This window comes from Nesoenas mayeri (assembly GCF_963082525.1).
Source record: "Nesoenas mayeri genome assembly, chromosome: 11".
Taxonomy (NCBI): Eukaryota; Metazoa; Chordata; class Aves; order Columbiformes; family Columbidae; genus Nesoenas; species Nesoenas mayeri.
In genome coordinates this window covers 19722823-19737401 of record NC_137563.1, presented here as the reverse complement: position 1 = coordinate 19737401, position 14579 = coordinate 19722823, and the positions used below count along the sequence as shown (strand labels likewise).

At 44.0% G+C, this 14579-nt stretch overlaps 1 protein-coding gene across 2 annotated transcripts in view; it reads right to left on the bottom strand.

Moving 5' to 3' along the window:
* The window catches only part of NPTN (neuroplastin), a 53345-nt gene that overhangs the window by 5276 nt on the left and 33490 nt on the right, over window positions 1-14579 (bottom strand). For both annotated transcript variants that reach the window (XM_080351185.1, XM_080351186.1), the window contains 2 exons: window positions 6605-6738; window positions 4862-5135 (listed from right to left, as the gene is read on the bottom strand). In XM_080351185.1, coding sequence (XP_080207311.1) covers window positions 4862-5135; window positions 6605-6738 — 408 coding nt within the window. The remainder of the gene's footprint in view (window positions 1-4861; window positions 5136-6604; window positions 6739-14579) is intronic.

Here is a 14579-nt window from a genome sequence, read left to right as displayed (position 1 = left end):
AGAAGTCATAGTAACCGACAAATATCAATATAACTCAAAAGCTTTATGCCAGAAGACCTGCTCTAGTCACCGATAGTCTAACAGTAGGTAAAACCTGTGGCCATCGAGAACATCCTCCCCGTACGCTGCTTCATTCCATTCTGCTCCCAAAATGCTGCCAGGGGAGCTGTAATTGTATAAAAAGCTCCTCCTGTGGCAGGAATTTGCTTTTGAATTCTGCAGGCTCCAAAAACCCCACTGTTGATATCATACAAGGTTCAAAAAGCCCACCAGCCAAGCTCTTCTTGTGGCTATAACGAGGAATTATCTGCTTAGTCTTGCCCTGAAAAAGCACATTTCTGAACCAAAAGGTTAGAATCGCTGCATCGTGTAATGCATAATCAATCCTTCCAGGCAAAAATATCTGCACATTAAAATCACGAGATGATGACAAATAGATTCATATTAACTTGTCTGGGAATGTAACTCCTGCTCCAGCCTGAAAAGGGGCTGTGTTTTGTGTGTGTGTGTCCTCTTTCAGAATTCATTTAGAAGGTATTTTATATGCTACTCAGTTTCTTCTCCCTCCTTTGCAAGATTCAAGTGTTTATTTTTAATATCAAATTCATCTTCTGTAGAATCTTATGACTGGCAGCAGTTTCAAACGCAATGCTGATGGGTACTTCCAGCACTAAGATTTGCACCCAAAGGGACTCAAGCGCTTCCAAACTTGCACAAACGTAATATCTATAGAAGCGAAGAGTTGAGACGGGTTTGGAGTAACGCTCTTCTCTTTGGCTTCATTAATGGGATATATTGGAGGGATGGGGAAAGAAGAGGCGAACGGAGACGCTCGTCTCACTCCGTAAAGCAAATCAATACAAATAAAAGCGGTCGCTCTGCAATGGAATGAAGGCAAAAGCGTATCGGCAACGGAGACTCTCTGGCCGAGATTACTTACATTAAACTGGAGGAATTCGCATCCCATAATAGCAGCTAAGAAATTAGTTTATAAGGGCCCAGAGGAGCTGGGTTATTTGATTACCACGGTGATACAACACTGTAGGGTATAGTCAGAGCTACGCAATGTGCCTTTCTGACCGTTTCCTCCCTTTGATGAATATTAAGCTTGGAAGGGAAAGGTGCGGGTAATAGGAAAAGAAAAACAAACCTAAACAAAAATTAACTCATTACAAGGTAAACGGTTTCAGCGAAAACATTTTGTTCTTTAAATTACTTACAGCAACAGCAGGAACGGGGAAAGTCAAGAAAAAAATATGAGTATTAGAAAGAATGTGGGGATATGGATGGAGCTTCTGCAGCCGGAGCAGAAAAACTTTTAGGGGAAGTCTTTGTATTAAGCTGAGAAATGAGAAGGGAAGAATGAAAAAGGACACGTTATAACCCAGTCACCTCATGGCTTGGGACTAAAGTGCATGTAGAATATGGATTTTAAAGTAAAAACTGTTTACATTCCAACGGGGGAATGTCGCCAAGAAGTTTTTACTTTCTACTTACCCCAGCACACACCCTTTAAAACAGCGTCTTTGCTAATTTTAGGCTATTTGATCCAACAACAACAGAAAACAAACCCGAACGCTTTCTTTAGGAAACTTTGATATATCCCACATTCAGGTCGCGATGGCTGGTCGCTACAGCTCTCAAAAATAAGCAGCTTCAGCCATACCAGAGAGGAATGAAAAGCTATTTGCTTCCTTTTCTTGTTGAGCAACTTGCATTCTGAGCCTGTTCCTGGTGCATGCAGTGACCCTCCGCAAAGGTCTGTGATCCATACATTGCTCTCCCACGTGGAAAAGCAAGTTTAAAGTCACGTTTTGAAAGGATGCAGAAATTCAAGCGCAATCTGCTTTCCCTTCCTCCTTCCAGCACATAATTTGGATGCAAGGGGGCTCACAGTTACTGGGGGTCATTGCAGTCACCGCCCCTCCCGGGAGGACAAAACCACCCCTAAATCCACAGGTATGACAGCGAGAACCTGCGCTGGGCACCACCTTTGCACCATTTCTGGTGGAAATGGAGATTTCACGAGTGCGAAAGGTCCTTTTTCTGCTATACAGCAGTAGGCAACAAAAAATAATCAACTAAATTATGTGAAGGAGGAAATATTAGCAAAGTAGCTACTGAGCAGCCCTGTTCACGGCATAGCAAGCAAATAAACTAAAGACAAAAAGCAAGGTCCATGCGGAAATAAAACCCAAACCCAAAACCACGGTTAGGAAATGCCAAAGTTAAAGAAGCATCCTTGCCCTCCCAGCACAGCAGCACCTCTAGATGGAGGTAACGCTTCCAGGGAATACATTGCAAAAGTGCCTTAACAAGCAGCCCTTTGTCCACTTTTTTGTTTGAACTCAAAAAGGTACAGCCCACAAGCCTTGCTTAACTTTTTCTTAAGGCTGGCCCAACTGTAAGACCGCTCGCTTTTCTGAGAAGCTCGTACAAATACCTTCTTGTACGGGCTTCCAATGAAATGGGTGAAATTGTCGGTAGGGTTTGCCAAAGGGAAACATCACGTTCCTCTCAATAAACCTGTTCTTTGTCAGTCTGGGTGGGCTGGAGGGGACACTCAGCTGATGCTCGAGAGATCACAGCTGTTGCCAAATAATCTTTATATTAATATGATGTTTAAACTAATGTGTGCATGAGTTGCTGGCTCACTGATGTTACTGCTCAGCTCGCTGCAGCATGTAGAGGCAAAGTATGATTTTGGAAGCAGAGACTTTCAAGTCCAAACAACAAGCACGCCATTGCATTAAAACATTAACTTCGGCATTCCGTAACAACGTGTTTAAAATAATAAAATTAAGATTAACCCGAGTAAAACATCCAAGTGTGGAAATCAGCAGCCTATGGAGGATTTCTCACATACGCATTTGTAAAACGCCCCTGGTTGTGGGGTGTTTCCCACCACGATACCACAGAAAGCTTCAAATGCCACTACAGAAAGTGCAAGAACATCCAAGGGAACGTAGGACCCAAGTCGGCCTTTAGTTGAGATGCGACGCTGATTGTGTCCCTTCAGCCGGGCAATAATTGCCCAGATGTTGACTGTGATACGGGATTTCGTCCTCCAAGAAGGTGGAAAAGTTTTCCAGCCAGGAAAACTTCAGCCTTTGGAAGCAAAGTCCTCACCTCCACCGTGTGCTTAATCACATTAACACGGTGGGTGCATCGCGATCTGGGCACATCAAAGCCCATTTCTACTGGATTAAGCCCATTTGAGGCTGCTTGCAATTAATGTTGTCATATCAAACGATAATTATTGATACCTTGTGAGACTTCACCTGCGATGCAGGGAACTCTGAACAGGCACCAACAGAGAGGTCAGATACCCTCTGGCCACCCTGACACCAAATTTAGGCCAATGTGAAACAGAGACCATCTCAAACTGTTCTTTTTAATACATTTGAAGATTTCTGGGCTGGTTGAGAGCCACTCAAAAACCGCTGGCAGAATAAGTCTCTTAGCAACTGTGAAGCCGTTAGTTATGCAGAGGAACATGCACTACATGGTTTAAATTTTGGATACACACCCAGAACAAGGCATGCTCTGTAAGCAGTTAGTAAACGCTACTCGAGTGGTTAAGATCAACAGCTAGTTTCCTCTAGGTATGCACTATTTAAGAAAGTTTCCATCTGCTACAGAAGGGATTGACACCTCAGCCATTCTCATTTGTTATCTGTTTTGTAAGATTATTGTTTTTCATTCTCCAAAACACAGCTCAGCAACCGTGAAGTTTTGCCCAAACTCTACAGGCAGATCCCCGTTTCAGCACCTCTATTTCCATACCAAAAGGCAAACGTCGTGCTGCGTTATCAATCCTTTGTGCAGCTCAGTGGCAACTAGTTATTGCTGCTTTTGGAAGTTCTCTCCCACAGCACAGGGCTGGGCCGACCCAGGATGGCACTGCTGACTCAGCGCTTCCCAGGCTGACTCAGCATGTTTCCCTCCACCTACTCAAAAGCATTGGCTCCATTACTTGGCCGCGTCATGTTCCTACAGCACGATGGCATAGCCAGCCACTCCTCGCAAGGATTTTTCTTGATAAACACTGTAGTAAGCAGCAAAGTGTCGTATTAACCTGTTTTTCGATCTGGTTCTTTCGAGGACTCATTTTAGGCTCAAACTGCCTCTCTTTCTGTCTTTTAAAAATGAAGGTATGCAGAAGAAGCTCAGAGATGAAACAGTGACTACTTTTGTGTGTGTACCCAACACAGTTTAACTAATTACTGCTACCAAACATGATAATAAAAACCTAATCTTTAGAAAATATCAACTCAGTGGCTATTACAATAAGATACAGTTTCCAGAGCATTCCTTAAATACAAGTTCAGTTACACACCAATATTAGAGCCCTAGCCCCACTCTTTTAACATTGAAAACATATTTTTGAAGCATCTCTGTGGTCCCAATCTCTTTTAAATGTAATGTTTCCTTCCAAAACCTGCCCAGTGTCCAATGCAGATGTGACACGGAAGGAGTGCAACGGCAGATCAGTCTTTCCAGCTCCCCTGTGCTGCCCTATGCTTCTTAGGGCTGACATGCAGGATTTTTCGGGGCAAAGAAAGACGGGAACGCTAAACCCCTTGTGCAACAAAAGCTTTAGAGATATCAAGATAACTACCCTCCCACCCAATAGTCTGAGATGTTGGGGAAATCCAGGGTTAGGACTTTGCACAGCACTTGGACCCTCTGCGCTTGCTGGGCTTAATGTCTGGAGAGGGAACGGATGAGAAAGCAAAGAGCTCGGAGCGGAACGAACTGGGCTGCTGATCCTTCCTGCCACAAACCCCACTCCGTTCTGCTTCCGCACGTTTGCTTTGCCTTCATTTTCCTCCTTCCGAGCGGCTTTGAGCACACTTACCGTCTGGGACTTCATCCGGCCGCTTCCTTTTCTCATAAATAACTATGATGACAACGAGGATAACGATTTCTGCCAAGATCCCCAGAAAGGGCCAGAGAGGAGCCAAGTGGCTGCGGACGCGGAGGATGGTGGTGACCGAGGCAGAGCCGACCTGGTTGGTTGCATTGCACTGGTACTCGCCGGGATCCTCGTTGATCTGTAGGTTTGTGATGCTGAGCTCGGTGTAGTTGTCTTTATTTGAAATAAAGAATCTGCCGGAAGAGTTGTTGATGTCCTGATAAAAGAAGAAAGGTGGAAGAGGAAAAGACCAAGAGATTTAGGAAGTTCTGGTGCCTCTTTGTATCTATGGCACGGAAACTAGAAGAGATTTGAGGGATTCTTGCAGAGAGGCTGGTCCTTAACATGACAAAAAAGCCCACTGCCAGTGCATCTCTCCCTAAAGTGAATTGTGTTTCAAAACAACAAATACCAGCTTGACTGACAAGCTGTATTTTTGTTCTTATTCTTTTCCCTCTCCTTTAACAGCATCAGCCATGAAATGCCAGTGGTTGTGATTGTGGAAACTACCACGGCCTCAGCCTTTTGCTTCAAGAGAAACCGCTACGCTCCACCACCGGTTCACAGCAATAGGATCAAACAGGTCGATCTAAACAGGTGAGACAAGTCACAGGAGAGAGGATACGCTCCCTAGGAGGGGACAAAACCATGTCAACATACAGGGGCTACAAAAGAAAAAGCAGCGCCAGTTAAGGTTATTCCACATTAGAGAGCATTTTCTAACTATTTAAGGTATGACAGCCCTAATAAAACTTGGCCTTTGGTCACAGATTTGACGTCAGGGCAGCCTAAGCCACTGACTTCAGCAATATTGAGAGAAGCTGGAATTCAAAGCATCGCATTCTTTCTACCCTTAAGAAAAAAAAGACTGGCGGAGTTGCTTATGTTTAAAGAATTTAAAAGGGACAAAACTTAGGCAAAATATGGATGTTTGATCATCCTGAAAGTTCATCTTGGATGAATTCATTAACTTCAGAAATACAGTGTAAAGGGCAACGTGCTTTACACTGGAGGACTCTGACAACGTGCAGCTCTTGGTAAGTCACTCACACAGCACTGTCTCGTAAAAATTTAAGCTCACACTTGACAGGGAACAATCAACTAACATTTTTCTTTATCTACCAGCCAAATTGCTACCTCCCATACAGCAATCTAACAACAGCTGGGGTGAGGACTTCACAACATCCAGCTGCTCTTCTGCTCTTCCCACTGCAGGTGGAATTGCTCTGCTCACTTAGATCAGCTGCCACATGGAAAAAAATAGGATCACTTAAACACTAATAAGTATCCCTGACATCCTCACATTAAGTCCTGTGAGCTCAACCAGTAAAACTGGAAAATAGTTTGAGAAATTTATAATCAAATGCATTTTAAAATCACATTTCATAACTCACATTTTGCAATTTGTAGCATGTACCTTGAACACCACTGGCTTTCTGGACAGTTCATAACTTTGCCCAGCGGCAACGCAACGAGCAACTCCGTTCACATAGCAGCAATATAAATATCCATTTTATCCTGAAAAATTTCAGTTTCACTCAGTAACATATCAGACTCTGGAGGAACTGCCTTTCAAGAAGTTATAAGGCACCCTAAATAATGTATCTCTAAACCCAAGGTGCTTGTTTCCTTCCTTACTGGGGGTCCTGGCAGGTTAATACGTGCCTGGTGCCACGGTTTTCTTACCTCAAATATTCCATTGACCTTCTTACGCCAGACCCACTCGGGATGCGGGAAGCCCACGGACTTGCAGTACATGAGTGCCTCCTGCCCCTCATTTTTGTTTTCACTTCGCTTGTGGCCAGTGATGTCAGGAATAGCTACGGAACAAAACCAAATAAACCCCTCTGCGTTTACAAGCTGCTCATTCCAGTGAGAGTTAATTCAAGCTCTGAGAATTTGAACAGAAAAGAAGTGACAAGTTCCCCGGAAGCTGTTGCCTTGCCCACACTGAACCCACCTTACAGAAGAAAAATTGTCTTTCCAAGCAATATCTCAACTGAATATCTGCAAGAATGTCCTTCAGGCTCAATTTGGCACACAAATTGAGGGGCAAGGGAGAAATCTCAACTTCAGACTTGAGTTATTTGCCACAAACCGGTGGCAGGGAGCTGAGAAACACCTGCATGTCCCTCCCTGTCCCTCAGGAGGTCCCTGCGGCTCTGCAGGACCTTTGGCTTTGAAACTGAGCTGTCGGAGACTCTGGTTACAACTTGCCCACCGCATAAGGACTCTGAAGTGACACCGTCAGAAAGCTAAATCAAGGTGTTCTGCCTCGCAGCAAGATTTTAGGTTGGGTCTGCGAACGTGCTACGACTTGTTATGCTTTGTGCTTCTTATACCTTACAGGGAAGCTACTCTTGGGTATCTGGAATGCAGCAGAAGTCAAAATCCCTCCAACAAAGATAGTTTTGTTCATCCTACCCACAAATCCATACATTCTAAGGAAGGCTGCAGGTGAAACTGCGCAACCACGCACAAAACACAGCCCTGAATATCAGCAGAGGGGCTTCTGAATTCAGTTCTCTATAAATAACGTCCCCGCCATTCGCCACGTTTGTGGCAGCGCCCGGTGCAGCCTAAGACCTCACGAGAGATTACGCTGGATCACTGGAGCGCCCGAGCTGAACCTTCGCTTAAGCAGATGGCTTTGGTGCCGTGCCGACCACCTTTAAAGCCCATTCGCTTTCTAGCTTGCTAATTATGTCACACGTGGCCTGCTGTGTGATGGCAGGACTATGATCTGTTAATCCAGTCAAAGTCCAATCCCAGTGCTCCAGGAAAAAAACAACAGGCACTGCAATTTATTATATATTCAAGGAGAGTTCCCTTCGCCAGTAGCAATGCCTGTACAAGTGTACAGAGGGAACGTGGGTTCATGACAGCTTATTTGCAGCTGCAAGCTAAAAGAATTAAGCAAATTTCATAGGCCTGAGCAGTCCAAGAAAAGAAAACCAAGCAATATGTCTTGTGCAACAACACAGCATCAGCTGAGTATGCTCCTTCCAAAACTTACATCATCATTCTTTGGGAAAACGTTCCGCGAGTTTAAGTTCTAAAGGAATTATCATATTCCAAATGCAAAGGCTTTGTGAATGCAGAAGGTATCCCACGCCTTACTCCTGCAGGATTCTTTGTGGACAGTAATGCAGCCGATTGATAGTGCTGTCAGAGGCAGAATTGAAATAAGCTTCTGAACAACTGGAAAGTCATGGTTGTAAGAATATTAAAGCTACAGCGTTCCTTAGTATGTGTGTAAAGACAAGAGAGGCTGATCAACCCCAGCTTTTCTCAAAATGCCTGTGTAACTTCAAACAGGATTTCCAATACGATCATCAGCTCCGCAGAAGTTCTGCCCCTTTGCCATGTGAAGAAACGGGCACTTGCTGCTTACAGAGTTATTCATTCTTAGCCGCACTTTCGAATGGATGATTTGCACTAACAAGATGCTGCAGAGCATGAAGGGGCTGGTTCCTCAGCAGAGATATTGCCCATCAGAAATTAGAACTAACTCCAGAACTTCTGGCAGTACCCTCAGGAAGTTATATTTTAATGTGTTAAGCATGTTCTCTTTTTCCTCCTGATTTTAGGTAAACACTTTTTCAGCTGGGAGCTGAAAAGGACTTCATTACTATAGAAAAATACTATGATTCTATCATTCCATAAAGAAGGTGAAACAAGTACTTGATCCAAGCCACACAAGCAAATAATGGCTTTGCTGACAATATTCAATATACGTGACTGTATAGCAAGACCAATGGATGAAATTAGACAAACGCCAACTAATTGCAAGATGATGTTGACCATAACCACAATATATAAGAATAAGAAGGCACTAAGAGTTTTATTTCGCAAAAAACCTGACTCTTAACATGTATCTTTACGTATCAAGCATGAAAATTTTGAGAGCCATAAAACATGAACTGAACGAAGACACCAGATCAGAACAGTTCTCTGGTCTTGTGCAAAAAGAAGCTGCCAGGTGTAGAAACCGCAGCAAGCTGCAAAGGAAAGAACATCCCACCCTTGCTATGCGGTCACATACCTGTGCCTGCGAGCGGCAATAACGCTTGGAGGAAATTCAGTTTTCAAGCTGAAGGTCTCCAAGCAGAAAATAAATCAGCTTTAAGGTTGAGTGTACTGGTACTAAGCATCAGTACGCACCCGCAATGGTCCTTCAAACCACTGTCTGCAGCCTCAACAAGGAATATAATTATTCCAAAAGGCGATGATTCTTTAGCAAGAAGCACAATTTCATCTCGTGATCTACTGAATGGTGTCACCTCTGCCTCGCTAGGCTTAGAAGGTTCTCTTTTAGGCAGGCGCTAGGTAAGCCGGTAGCTTTTGCTTACTTGAGGATGATTTGCAGAGATTGCATCCAACCCAATAAAAATGAAAGGCTTGCACAAGAGACAGACGTCAGGCAGCAAGGCGACGGTCCCAAAACCAGCACTGCCAAAAGCGCTGGCAAATTAGCCTCATTGGGAAAAGGAGAAATGAGATTTATCACCGCGGAGCCGAAGCCCCGCGCAGTCTCCATCTGTCAGCGCTCTGGTTTTTGCTGCCGCGTACCCGCAGCCAGCGAGCCAAAGCACAACCCTGCCGGGGAAAAAGGGACAGGCCGTCAGCGCTCCGCAGCTGGCCCACTTCTCCTGTGACATGACATTGCTGATAGAGAAAGCAAAGAAAGGAAAAGTAAAGAAGGAAAGTGTTCTAGGACACAGTAACTCGTACTGCAGGGTGACCTGAGCGTCCTCCTGCAGCCAAGAGATAATTACATTTCTCGAAGAAGAGGGCATCTTCGTTGCGTTATCCTAATGAGAGCAAGAGCGACAAGAACACGCTGAGCTCTTTGCTGGGCGGTGCAGCAGCCATTTCCAGCTCTGCTGGGGAACGCACTATTTTTGTACGCACTCCACGGAATATTAATATTTCAGGGCATCGCATGCTAGCCAGTCATAAGCTACGCCTGAGATATTAATCCAGTCCTTATTCTACCAAACTGTTGGGCTAGTTGCATTCTGCCGCACAAACGACATTTAAAACATCGCTGTGAGTGACCTCGATCACAGATTTAGCAACAGAGCGATGTTTCCCCGTGAAGCTTTTCAAGTCGAGATTTTTCTTACACCGTTCAGCTCCAGTGCCAGTGAGGGATAAAGCACAGAATGAAGCGGGTTTTGCTCAGAAAGGATTTAGATTTCACTTCAGCTTTTAAGCAGCGGAATCCACATCTCTGTTCAGACACAGTTGGCCGTCGAGACATGAGCACAACACGCTACGTCAGCTCCTAATTGCTGAAACCAAGATAATGCCCCGATAAAAGAAAGCAAGTTTTATATTCTTACACTGTGAAACTGCAGAATTCAATACTGAAAGTTTGTTTAAAGCAGCATATGAAAGCAGAAAAAGGCACGGCTAGTTTAATTGCTATTAAAAGAGACTCAAAATAAATGCAGATTTAGTCATTCTTGATACGAGTAAACTGATAAGCATCGTTCTTTTGATAGTTTTAAACTGAATCACAGAAAGAGGTTTCGTGCCATTTGGGCCTTTATGCTGCGAGTACCAAATATGTCCAAAATGCACCGTGCAGCAAGTGCTTTCTGAATGATATGCTTTTAATACAGCCCTGAAAAGAGGGTTTTTTCTTGTTACAAGGCATGCAATGCCATTTCTTGATATATAGGAGGTATTCAGCCCTTGATTTCTGGGTATTTTCAAGACATTTTACTAGCATTCCTAAAAAGGAGAGGAGAACTAATATGCGTAACACCTCCAAAGCATGTCCCACTTAACAAAACCCCTTCAAGTTTTCCCATTAACAGCCAAAATTAAAGCAAGGGCAACAGCACCTAAAAATATTCTTGCATGTAAAAACTATTATGTGCAATGGGTGACCTAGTAAAAGGGCAGGGGAAGATTGATTTCTCTGCATTACGATTCTAATCCACATCTACCTTTACAGCCTGGGCAGGGAGCTAGAAGACCAAAGGCACCGTAAGACAGGAGAGCGTGATGCGCATTTTCTGTGTCATGCTTAGGACCACTCTAAAATGCAGCTGTGCTAAGATAATGTTCGATTTCTTCATTAATTTCTGGCCCAAAAACTGCTGCAGAGGTTTCTTAAGGCAACCAGGAGTCAAGACACCGAGAGCCTTCAAGGCTGCTGAAATAACCACTCATTTTCCAGCACGCTGCTTGGGCTGGAGCCAGAGTTTAAGTGCAACAATTAAAATTCTCAGTGCAAGTATTGCATGGGAAACAAAAGCTCAGCTGAAGTGAAGGGGTATAACAAGCACTTGTCAAAAGTGGTGGGTTTTATGTCTCTCAGAAGCATTGAACAGGACTGGCCTATTGGGAAATCAATAGCAACCGGGGAGGATAGAAAAGGAAGGTGCAAAATGAGCGAGGGGCGAGGAGGGAAGTCAAAGAATCGCCTCAATGCAGTGATGGCAGAAAGGCCTTAAACAAGAGGCATTTAAAAGCTCGACCTGTCCAGGTGCACAGAAGAAAGGAGCCTTTGGTGGGAAGGCAGGGAGAACAGATGTCCCCAGCAGTCATGCTACGTACATCGACATCTCCCTTGACGCTTGTGCTATTTCTGAGCAGCCAGAGGAACTGGAAGCGCATTCTTTCCCATCTGGCTCTCGCTGCTGCAGACGATGGCCGGGAGAATATCAGAAGACAAAAAGAAACTTGTTTCTTCCTCCTCCTCCCAAGGTCTTGATAAGAGCAGAAAGACTGCAGAGGCAGAATTCTTCAGAGCTGCGCTCTGAAATAATTGGAGCAATTCTCCAAGTCTCCGTGAGATGTTTCATCTGAAAGTCGACTGTATGAAGGAAACCAGACCTACAACATTCTTGGAAATCTGGAGAGACTGACATCAAACCCAGCATTTTCAACTGCTGCTACACTACTGCTGTCCTAGCAAACTCTTTACCAAGAAAATCTGCTTTAAAGATGCAAGCACACCAAGTAATCCTACCAGTGATGCTCACGTTTCTGCCTTTATCTTCTTACATGGCACATGGAGAGATTCAGGAAGAAAATAGGCAGCATTACATAAAAGGCAAATGGCGCTGGTGCATCCTGGATTACATCTGCTGCGAGGCATTTGTTAAAGTTGTTCACAAGTTGTCACAAAGTCACTATTTTGGTCCACAAGCGCTTTCGTATTCAGAACCATCTTCTCTGTGTGCCTCAGCAGTTAAACATTGCAATACAATTACAACTAGCAATTAAGCAATTACATTTGCATAAAATTGCCCTCCCACAAATACTGGGACACGTCACACGTGCAGGTGAGCATTAAATTACAGCATCTGCATGGGCAAACAAGATTCCTGCATCACCGATGCACTATGTACAACTCGACTAACAACCAGGTAACCTGTCCGCACATGAATTAGTGTCAAAAATCTGTCTGCTTTGAGAACAACAACTGCTCTGGCAGAACACAGAGAGTATTTACAGTGAACTGCAGGAATCACACAGCAAAGCAAAGAAACACCTGCAAATTCTTTGCATCTAGCACAGATATTATTCAGAGACATTTACATCCAGGAAAATATGTGTGATACCATACCAACATACCTGTATGTCTCTTCCAGGAGCAGTGACTCAAATGAGCAGTGTCTCTGATCAGAAATTAAATTACGTACAGCACTAGGACCGCAAGGAGACCACAAAGTTCTCTTTAACTGGTGCTTTCAATGCAGTCCCAATTTATTACTACAGAATTTCCTAACAACGGGCATGAGAAAAGCATCTTTTCAGCTTAAAAGTGCAAGCATGTTCTAATTTGTTTTGCAGAAGACTTGACAAGAAGGTGCTTTTTACCCTAAACAAGCTCCGGTAGTTCTCTCTGCTAAGGAGGAATTCAAGGCCCACCAGGAGGAGCTGGAGAATGGGATTACTTAGTCCTGGCTTTAAGACTGCTGAGAAAGCTGCAGGTGTCACACCTCCCAAGAGCAGTACTGGAGCCATTAACTTCTGACTAATCATTTATATTTATAGATAAATTACCTGTGAAAAGTTGTTAGGAGGATTAATTATGGTTCTCCCTCTGCCCTTCGTGCCAGCACTTCAATCAGATATATATTGGCTTTTCTTTCTGCAATGTTACATCCCGTGTCCCTGTAAATCTCGCTGCCAAGTTCTCCTGGTGTCCCCGCCTGCCACCGGGCAGCAGCGGAGCCCTAAGCCAAATGTTTCTAAAAGGCCTTTTGAGAGATTATACAAAGCTGGAAAAGGTCTTCATCTATTATCAAAGCAAAATTTCCTGTCTTTGGAAGCGCTTTGTCACCCAAAATAGCCTAGGGAAGGCAGAAAGTACTTAAGATCTTAATTAAGATAACATTAGAAGATTTAGCAATTAGAGCATAACAGCAGAATGCAAAAAAAATCCCTACACCTACGTTCCTCAAACACCTAAAAGACAAACTTACCAGAAGTATAAATTAAGGTTGAACTCAACTTGCTGTAAGAGAGGCAATAACTATTTTATGGGTGCAGTCAGATTTTCAATCAATAAGTCCCTTTCTCCTGTGTCCACACGCCGCACAACTTTCCGCTGGGCCAAGAGGAACTTGCGGTGCGTTCACACGAGCATCTATTTTAGATTTCCTTTTCCCGTGCAGAGCTGGCTTCTGCACCAGATTTGATTCAACACAGGGCTGTTTCATGCAAGATCATCAGCAAAAAGCCTTTAAAACCGACACAGGAAATCACCAAGCTTTTCTTGGTATGCTATCAGTCAGAACGCTTATTTATGTGGCAATATCTTTCTTCCCCAGGAAACTGTTGGTGTGGTTCAAAAGATGCTGCTCCCCGGGGAGGAAGGATGGCATTCAGAACGCCACTGTGCATTTGTCACCTCACACCGATAGAATTACTCCTACTCCCTCGCTTTGGCTTCGGGATCCTGGCCATGCAGCGAGCACCAGAAATTCCCAGCAAACAGGTCAGGTTTTGGCTTTTGCTACCGATCCGTGGTACCTACTAGAATTTAAATAGCAATGATCACTATGTAGAGCAGGACGGGCTGCAGCGCTGGGGCAGGGATGCTAAGAAATAGCATCAAGCATCCTCCTTCCCATTTGCCTTTTTCGAACAGCAGCAGAAGCAGCTCTACTTTTAAGCTGGGGATGTAAGGAAGACAGTAAGTAATTCTTACTTAAATTTCTAACAAGTTTACAGTATACCTTCATAAAACAAGCATCAGTATAGTCCCAGACACGCACAGGCTGGTTGCAAGACTTCTTAAACACATTTTCACATTAACTCATCTGTCTTTAACTAAGAAAGCTGCCGCGATGCATCAATTCCATCTTAGTGCGGCACAGAAGGGATAAACCACGGCTACTGCAGTAAATTCCAGTTACTCAATGAACAGCCAACCATTGTGGCAGCAGTTTAACACTCTATCAAATACCATCAGCTCTGTGTTACTGCTGTTTTGTATGGCCCAAACACTGTTACATTGTTCAACAACTACAATAAACCCCAGCGCAAATGGCACACTTGCTGCAGTGCAAGATTCTCCTTCACATTTTGAATTTTATACCCGTGGTTTTAGGATCCTAAAGATACCAGAAGAGCACCAACACGCACAAGATGGAATAAAAAAGAGTATGAAAGTAGAAAACTCCAATCTGGT